Source organism: Camelina sativa, chromosome 12 (assembly GCF_030686135.1).
Source record: "Camelina sativa cultivar CO46 ecotype springtype chromosome 12, ASM3068613v1".
NCBI lineage: Eukaryota > Viridiplantae > Streptophyta > Magnoliopsida > Brassicales > Brassicaceae > Camelina > Camelina sativa.
The window spans coordinates 16,441,662-16,450,215 of NC_141891.1; the positions used below are offsets into that span (position 1 = coordinate 16,441,662).

General features: G+C 34.6%; 1 protein-coding gene across 3 annotated transcripts; it reads right to left on the reverse strand.

The window, feature by feature from the left end:
• Positions 1 to 1,330: 1,330 nt before the first annotated feature.
• On the reverse strand, positions 1,331 to 4,331 carry LOC104731946 (putative uridine kinase C227.14). 3 transcript variants are annotated; one of them, XM_087477922.1, is made up of 6 exons: positions 3,787 to 3,863; positions 3,671 to 3,701; positions 3,532 to 3,590; positions 3,366 to 3,439; positions 3,142 to 3,258; positions 1,331 to 1,452 (listed from the first exon to the last, which is right to left on the reverse strand). In XM_087477922.1, exons 1-5 carry the CDS (start codon positions 3,829 to 3,831, stop codon positions 3,177 to 3,179), a joined length of 291 nt encoding a protein of 96 aa, XP_087334048.1. In that variant the 5' UTR covers positions 3,832 to 3,863; the 3' UTR covers positions 1,331 to 1,452; positions 3,142 to 3,176. The 3 variants fall into 3 exon arrangements, 2 of the variants coding, with proteins under 2 accessions (XP_087334048.1, XP_087334047.1); XM_087477921.1 differs by lacking the exon at positions 1,331 to 1,452 and having other exon boundaries at positions 3,045 to 3,258; XR_015574137.1 differs by lacking the exons at positions 1,331 to 1,452; positions 3,787 to 3,863 and adding an exon at positions 4,149 to 4,331 and having other exon boundaries at positions 3,120 to 3,258.
• Positions 4,332 to 8,554: the final 4,223 nt, after the last annotated feature.

Consider the following 8,554-nt stretch of genomic DNA (forward strand, 5'->3'; position numbering starts at 1 on the left):
ACAGAATCAATCTTCCCATTGAAGTCCACCGTTAACTTCTGTTGACCTTCCAAAATCTGGCCAATCATTGATTCCATCTTGCTCTCTGAACTGGGTGGAGGGAGGGGTTGGTAAGATGAAGAACCATAGTTCCTTGTGAAGTTGCTGCTTGGATTTCCTGTGAAGGAATTCTTCTGACCAAATCTCTGATTTTGATATCCAGCTCCATACACATAGTTGACATCTTCTTCTCTAGTCTCTGGCTTTGGCTCAAAATTCTCAACATCTTCAGCAAAATGGACAGACTTCTTTCCCACAAGAAGATTATGCACTGTATCCAACTTAGCATTCACTGCAGCAAACTGATTTGAACCATTGCCTTCATGTGCTCTTTTCCGCTCTAAGTCTGCATTCTTGGTACTGTTGATTGATGCTAACCTTTCAATCAACTTCTCAGCATCATTTGGGTACCTTGTCTTGAAGTTCCCATCACTAGCAGCATCCAAAGCCATCTGATACCTCCAATCAATTCCGCTAAAGAAGATACTGATCAATTGCACCTCTGAAAATCCATGATGTGGACAGTCCCTCTGGTATGCTTTGAATCTTACCCAAGCAGCTTTGTAAGATTCAGTTGGTCCTTGTCTAAAGGTGGAGAGCTTGATCCTCAGCTCATCAGACATGGCATCATCATAGAAGTAGTTCAAGAATGCCACCTTGATGTCATGCCAGGTTGTCAGAGATCCTGGTTTGAGCTGCCTTAGCCAATGAGAAGCTTCCCCAGCAAGAGAGTAGGGGAAAAGCTTGCAGTAGAGGTAGTCTTCAGTGACTCCATTAGCCTTGATGCTAGTAACAATGTCCTCAAAGTGTTCAATGTGATCTAGAGGCTTCTCATTTGGCAGGTTCTGGAATGGCCTTTGTCCAACAAGAGCGAAGTAGGCAGGCTTCAGCTTAAAGTCATTCCTTGGGAATGGAGGAGGGACAATTGCAGAACGGTTCTCATAGAATAAGTCTGGTCTGTTGAAGTCCGCAAGAGTCTTGACAAGCTCTCCATTGTTGTCCCGTCTAGGCTGAACAATTTGCTGGTCATTGCCACCCAAATCTGCACCATTCGCACCGGCTCCGGCATTGCGTCGACCGATGCCAGCATTGCATCGATCGATGCCGTCCTGGTTGCGTCGATCGATGCCGACGTTGCGTCGATCGACGCCATCTGCATTCTCATCGGCCACGATGAGTTCTTCCTGAATAACCCGTCCTTCAGCATCAAGTTTCTAGCCTTGCTCGTTGTACACATTACCCTCTTGATCCTTCAAAACCCCAGCCTCATCAGGTCTCAATATGATTATATTGGCCATCTTCGCTGATTTGGCTGCTTTGGTGTTTTCACGCTCTAGTTGTCCTAACTCTTGGTTTGTAAGCTTAATAACTGGACCAGTAGGATTTTTCCTGGTGCTAGGCTTAGGCATGAACCTGAAACACACAAGAGAAAAGAAACAAAAGCGTGTGAGTAAAACAGAAAAAGAAAAATTTAGACAAAATCAAAGATTTTAATCTAATGGTGAATCAAAAGAGTCCCCGGCAACGGCGCCAAAATTTGATATGCTCAAATTTAACCCTGAGCTACTCTCTCAAATTAAGAGATCAATTGTAGTACTTAGGGATCAAATCCACAAGAACTCTAGATTCACACAATAGACTTATTACTCTTTTAATTATGCTAAATCAAAATATTAAATTTAAATAGTAATGCAAAAACAGAAAATAAAGGAGTTGTAAATCAATAGGAATAAACGCTAGGCTTAGGGAAATTCTCAGGAAATCATGGAAAATCAGATCAATTAATTAAATAAGCAGGATTCAACAATTAAGCACCGTTCTTGAACTCTAAACACAATTATAAAATAAATCAGTTCTCACTGCAAATATTATCTAAATTTAAAACCAGAAAATCCAAATCTCTTTGCAAAATTCTAGGTAATAAATCAGCTTTAAAATCAGGTTAGATAAGTTCACAAAATCACTAATTCAAATCTCTTTGCAAAAAGTAATTTTGCTCACCAAGGTTTTATCAGGAAAATCAATTATATTCTCATATCAATTAATAATCCTAAGTTCTAAATCCAGATGACTAATCAAAGATCTAGCATTAAAAACAACCTATGGTGAAGAACAAGAAAGATAATGAATCCTAAATAATAACAGATCTAATAATCCATGAAATCCCTAATGAGAAACCCTAAACCTAACAAGCATATCTACTCAGACATAATCAATGAAACACAAAACATCTTCTGAATAAATTGCATTAAGAAAGAGATTAAAGAAGAAGTAAAGGAGTTCTGAATCTTCTCTGAAGGAGTCTTGATTCTTCTCTCCAAAAGCTCTCTAAAATCTCACAGGGTTTTGCTCTCAAAAGTTGCAGGGAAAAATAAAGCTTAGGTCTAAACAATGACCATAAAAATCCTATTTATACTCCTAAACACGTCCAGGGACCAATGATGCAAATATGGAAAACTTTGGGGCAGATTTGTAAATCTTCAAAACTTGTGGGAAAACTTCCAATTTCGTATTTGGCCTAGCATCGATCGATGCTATCAATGTGTCGATCGATGCACTCTCTCAATTTCGTCTCCCAACTTTGTAACTCAGCCTCAATGCTTGATTAAGCTCCAAATCCTCCAATTTAGCTCAATTATGCTCCCATCCATGTTAAATCCTATAAAGACTCAAAAAGACTCTAAAAACACCAAAAGACTCTATAGATAAGACTTATATCATGGCTAAAAACACCTAAAAACCATGATATATCAATATTGTGGAGTATGATACACGCCCTCATAATCAATCCCACTTGGTCTTTATCCCATAAAAGACATGGATTTTTAATGACCGCGAATCTAGCTTGTAGGACACCGAACGCACGCTCAACATCTTTTCGGTAGCTTTCTTGGCGGTCAGCAAATAAAGATGCTTTTGGAGTCTGTGGTAGTGGTATGGATTGAATAAACGTTGGCCATTTCGGATAAATACCGTCTGTCAGATAGTAAGTCAAATTGTACTCTCTGCCATTAACGTAGTAGGTAACTTGTGGAGCTTGACCATAAAGTATATCATCAAAGACAGGAGATCGATCAAGAACATTAATATCGTTAAAAGTACCTGGAGACCCAAAAAACGCGTGCCATATCCAGAGATCATACGACGCGACCGCCTCTAAAACAATTGTTGGTTTGCCGGATCCTCGTGTATACATGCCTTTCCATAAAACCATTATGCCTGTAAAAAGAGGAGATAGAGAAGACTGATTGTCTCGGGAAGAGGTACATAAAACCATTATATGATACTATTGAATTAGGATTCAACCGGTTCGGGAAGCTACTTACTGGAGGCTAACAAAGATATCATCTTCAACTGGATCTCCAACTCCATGATCAAATGATGGTACATAAACTGATCCCTGAACAGCTTGAAAACTAATCAGAGTCTAATGCAAGTGTTGTAACTCCAAGACCCTAAGGTCAACAAAAAATCTTGTAACAATCTCTTTACCTCGTTTCTCAGCTTCTTTAAACAGTTAAGCAATAGTGCAGGATCAAAAGTCCATGGAGCTGGTTAATGGATAAAGGGGTCAAACCAATTTTGAACACTTTGAAACCTTACGTAGAAGATAACTCTTAACAGATCTCACCTCCTCTTCTCGCATGGGCTTCTTTGGGATCCTAGAGAGACATTCAAAAAGTCTGGTTAAAAACAAAGAGCAAGAGAGAGAGAGAGAGAACTATTCAAAATCAAATAAAGCTCAACCTCCATTGCATCAAGTTGCGAACGATACAAATGAAACCCATCCATGGGAAATACAATAGCAACATCGGGAGGATTAATCGCACTGATACGAAGAGAATATATGAAGAATAAATCTTTCTTCTTCTTTCGTTTAATTAGCGACAGAAGTTGTTACATAGATCAACTGGGACTCTTATATGGACTCAAAAACCATGAAATTTCAACAAAAACGAATCCTATATCCATGATTTATAAACATACAAAACAACCAACTGATGAAACGCAAATGAAACCAGCATACAAACAAAAGACATAATTAAATTAAAATTGAGACATTTTTCAAATAAATAAACAACAATTACTAGACATGCAAGAACAATTACCTGAACAAATCGAACTGCTTGAATCTTCCCCAAATATTAGGGTTTCGACGGATCGATCTCCACCGGAATCACATGCCTCCTGCTTCACCGGAACCAAATCGCGGCCGAATCCATGGACAATCAGCCGTGGGAATCAACTGGAAGAGAAGCAATCAGTTTTTCGGAATCGAAAAAGAGAATCAAAGCAAATCGCGAAAAGTCTCGAGAGAGAGATAAAAGAGAGAAAAGGAAAGTGAAAGAGAGATGAAAAAGAAAAAAATAAACCCCTTCGTCCCAATTAAGACTCGACCCACTGATTTTGTGACACCTGTCCAGCAAGAGACGTTTCTTGCAATCCTAAAATTAGAAACGAATCTTGCATTTCTTAACTTATGTCTGAATAATTAATATTATCTACACCTAAGAAATGAACTAAGAAACAACATAAATCCACCGATGAGGATAGTCTTAGCCTTCATAAAACCTCCAACACTCTTTCTTAGGTTTCTCAATTAATAGTATTATAGTATAGATTCCCTATGTCCCATTGTAGAGTTTGTGTCCATTGCGTGTGACCGACCTTGCCTTATGGTACTACTTGCGTAGGTATCCGCAGATTAACCATAAGATGAAATGTAAATCTCATGTATCGACTAGCTTTTTTGATTATATATAGTATCTCTCATTAAGAACCATTTTTTAATATTCAAATAAGATTTTAAATACGCATGCATGATGCATGGATATATCATGATAGCTCATATATATAGCTATAAATGTATGCAATAAGGATTAGAGCTAATGCTTAGTGAGGAATCATATTCAATAACATTATGATCATTCATCGTATACAATGCAATAATCAATGCCTTAGCTTTTCTTTTCTTTTCTTTTTTTGCATGACACCAGCTAACACATTCACATGTGCTTCTAGCTATTGTTCCCCGTCTATATATCCAAATATAACTCAAAAATATACGCACTATTCATTTAAGTCGATAGATTTATTTGAATTCGACCCCCGACGTCTAATAATGTTTATATATTGCAAATTAATTTAGTCATTGAACTATTCGACCCCGTCCAGAGAAAACAATATATATAATTTGAGACACAAACCAGATTAACCTTTCTAACACATATAAAAATCCCATCACAAATTTGTACGTGATAAAGAATGATCTTAGCGCTAATTAAGGCTTAGTGAAGAATTTATATAGCATAACATTTGAGATCATTAATCGTATACAATGCAATAATGCCGTTGCCCTTTTTTTCTTTTTCTTTTTTTTTGCATATAGTATGTAACTTTCTTAGCGAGAAATGTAACTATCTATTCTTAACCAAACGTAAAAAAAATGATCTGTAAGTATAATTGTTGTAACTTGTTTTTATGAACTTTTCTCAAAGCTAATCAGTAAATGTTCTTACACATACCTATACCAAAAGGTCCAAAACCCACTAGACCGCAAAAGGAATAAATATGTAAAATTGTATCATGCATCTTAAATTTTATCCTCTATTATATATTTTTGGGTTTGTTAGTGCATCTTAAATGTTTTTACATGTTTGCTTCTAACTTTACCCAAAGTTCGTACAATAAAGAATAGAAAGAAGAAATCATAACTCTACATTGAACTCTTTTCATTGCTCAAGCTCTTTCTTCGATTACAAGAAACAACATTGAAGAGTAAATTGCCCAAAAAAGTAGTTTGTTTGGTGGACAAAAGGAATGAAAAAGCTGAGAAATATTTTACATAAGGAAGAGATATATAGATTATACTAAAAACTAGGTGATTTATGTGGAACGGTCTTCACAATTTCACATTAAAAACTCATCCTCAACATAACATCCAACATTCATCTTCATCGCAACTTCTTTTAAAACTTTCTTAGCAAAATAAAGTTCTTTCAAAACTTTCTTAAGAAAAACAACTTCTTTCAAAATTTCCAAAATGCATCCTTCAAAAATTGCATCATCCAGTTTTCTTGGGGGTTTGTGCATGGGTGGTTCAAGACTTGAGAGAGATTCAGAAGTGGTAGGAAATCTCTCTTTCAAGTTTAAGGATGTTGGGGTGTCCAAACGTTTGATCAAATGTGGTCAAAGCAGAAGGCATAATGTGGTGAAGAAGATCAGTGAGAAAGAAAAGAAAGAAGAAATAGGCAAAAAAGATCTTAGGCTTAAGTTTAACAATGATGTATGCCTCTTTGATGTTGTGATTGCATGCGTGAAGGAAGAGTTTTACTTACCACATCAGCGAGATTTGTACATGAAAGAAAAGAGATGGAAGGGTCTCCTCGTAGGAGCAACCGATAAGATCTTCAGTGGGCGATATCCATATACAGTTGAGGGTATGGAAGAGGGTGAACTTGCTTCTGTCACGTTTGCGAACGTGACGACGCCCAATGCTGAAAGAGCGACCATATATGTGTATCCTAAAGAATACACGTACACCATCGACGACATAGTTTTGAAATAAAAAAAAATTCTACCATATCATGGAAGAGGAGAATGAAGAAGAAGTGGAGAAAGAATCGAAGAGGAGAGATGAGGGAAAAAAATGAAAGAGACAGAAGGCCAAAATATTTAATTAAGGTGCTTTATTATAAGAGGAGAGTTTTAATTATGCTGTTTATTGAGGATGTAATTAAGAATCTAAGATCTATTATAGTATTAGTATATGTTTTGACTTCAGTCATATATGTTGTTTTATTTAAGGACCTAAGTAAAATGTTGTTTAGACTTCAGTAATAAATATGGAGAAAGACACTTTAACATACATTTTCTATGTTTTACTCTATTTAAGACACTTTTATATGAGTCAATTTTTTCTAAGTTTTGGGCAACTTTTGTACAGTTCTCTTATTTTATTTTCTTTGGTAAGTATATTGTTCTCTTATTTTAATGATGATTGTGCCCCTATTTTACAGAACCAGAAGTTGCTCTCTCGTTAGAACTATGATCTTTATCTTTTTTTCCATCTATTTTCATTTCTCATTTTCTCTTTTTCCATCTTCTTTCTCAGCATTATTTCCTAATGAGGTTGTTAATCTACTAATATTTTTTTGTACATTGTACTATAGTTATAATTTCTCTACATTTTAACATCCATTTAGGTAAAGAATTATATTTTTTTACAGTCCATTTTTTATTAAACACTCGTTCGTTGATTAGTGGACCATTTATTATGGTTATGAGTTACGACATGCATAAAAAAGATACAATGATAAAGAAACAAAATACAATTTTGGAAATATTTTAAAAAGCAGTGGTGTAAAAAATTTCGCTAAAAAATCATTTATGGATGTGTGGATGGGAATGATGGACAAAAGGAAGTAAGAAAATCAAATCAAATCAAATCGTGTTTAAAATGTGTGATACAGTAAAACCTCTAATGGACCATGAAAATCTATTAATTTAAAGAGAGAAATTTCCTAATTTGGTAATTTTTTCAAAAAAAATAAAAATAAGATTTAATTGTTATAATTAATACTTTTATATAAGTAGTTACAAGAAAATAAAATATTTCATGTTTTGAAGAGAGCACTCGAAGTTTTTTATAACAACATATGTATACATATATTTTGATGATTTTGTATAATTATTAATTTATAGTATTGATGAGACTATATATTCACAAAAAAAAATTATAAAAAATTATTATCTTATTATATTATCAAATTGTGTCTAAAATTACACCGATTCTATAGAGATTATTAATTTACCGAATATTAATTTGTAGATATTACTGTAGAATGATACTTAGAAACTTAAAAGTGTGTTAGAGTGTACATTTCTCATAAATATGAGGAGTCTTTTTAGTTATATTGTTTATTTAGGACCTAAGAGCTATTATATTAGTAATATGTAGACTTCAATGTTTTATGGTTAGGTTTTTCTTCTTTTTCTTTTATGTGATTATGTGTAGTAAAATTAGCTTTTTTTCCTTTATCACTCGGATTGTGTTTTCAAATATAATAATCAATCCTAAAAGAAAAATAGAAAGAAAGAGAAAAAAGATAGGTAAGGAACAAGTTGCCAATCAAAATAAAATATTGATGAGAGTAATGAACTAGTCGGGTCATTGCTCTGTTTACTGTTGTTGCTCTGTTTTTACTTTTTATATAGGTTACATTGATATTGTGGGATTGCTTTTATTTTATAAAATCAGTCGGAACAAAAAAAAAAGAACTAGTCGGGTCTTAAGTTTTTCTTTAGAGTGTTTCTTTATATGTTATTTGTACTACTGATGCCTCCGCAAACTGTGTATGTAAACTTTTGAATCTCCAACTAACATACCTGCACTTACGGTCAAAGTTCTCTCATCGTAATTTAAGTAAGTTTAACTTAGTACACGTTTAAGCGCATGATCTTGATCTTTAACATCAATTAATGAACCATAACTATCAATCAATGGAGAAGGATC

Coding starts and splice junctions, on each gene's coding strand:
- LOC104731946 (XM_087477922.1), bottom strand. CDS start 3,831: ATGGATGGGTTTCATTTGTATCGTTCGCAACTTGATGCAATGGAG. Junction 3,440..3,531: donor TAAAGAAGCTGAGAAACGAG/GTAAAGAGATTG, acceptor CAAGCTGTTCAG/GGATCAGTTTATGTACCATC. Junction 3,259..3,365: donor GATATCTTTGTTAGCCTCCA/GTAAGTAGCTTC, acceptor CTCTTTTTACAG/GCATAATGGTTTTATGGAAA.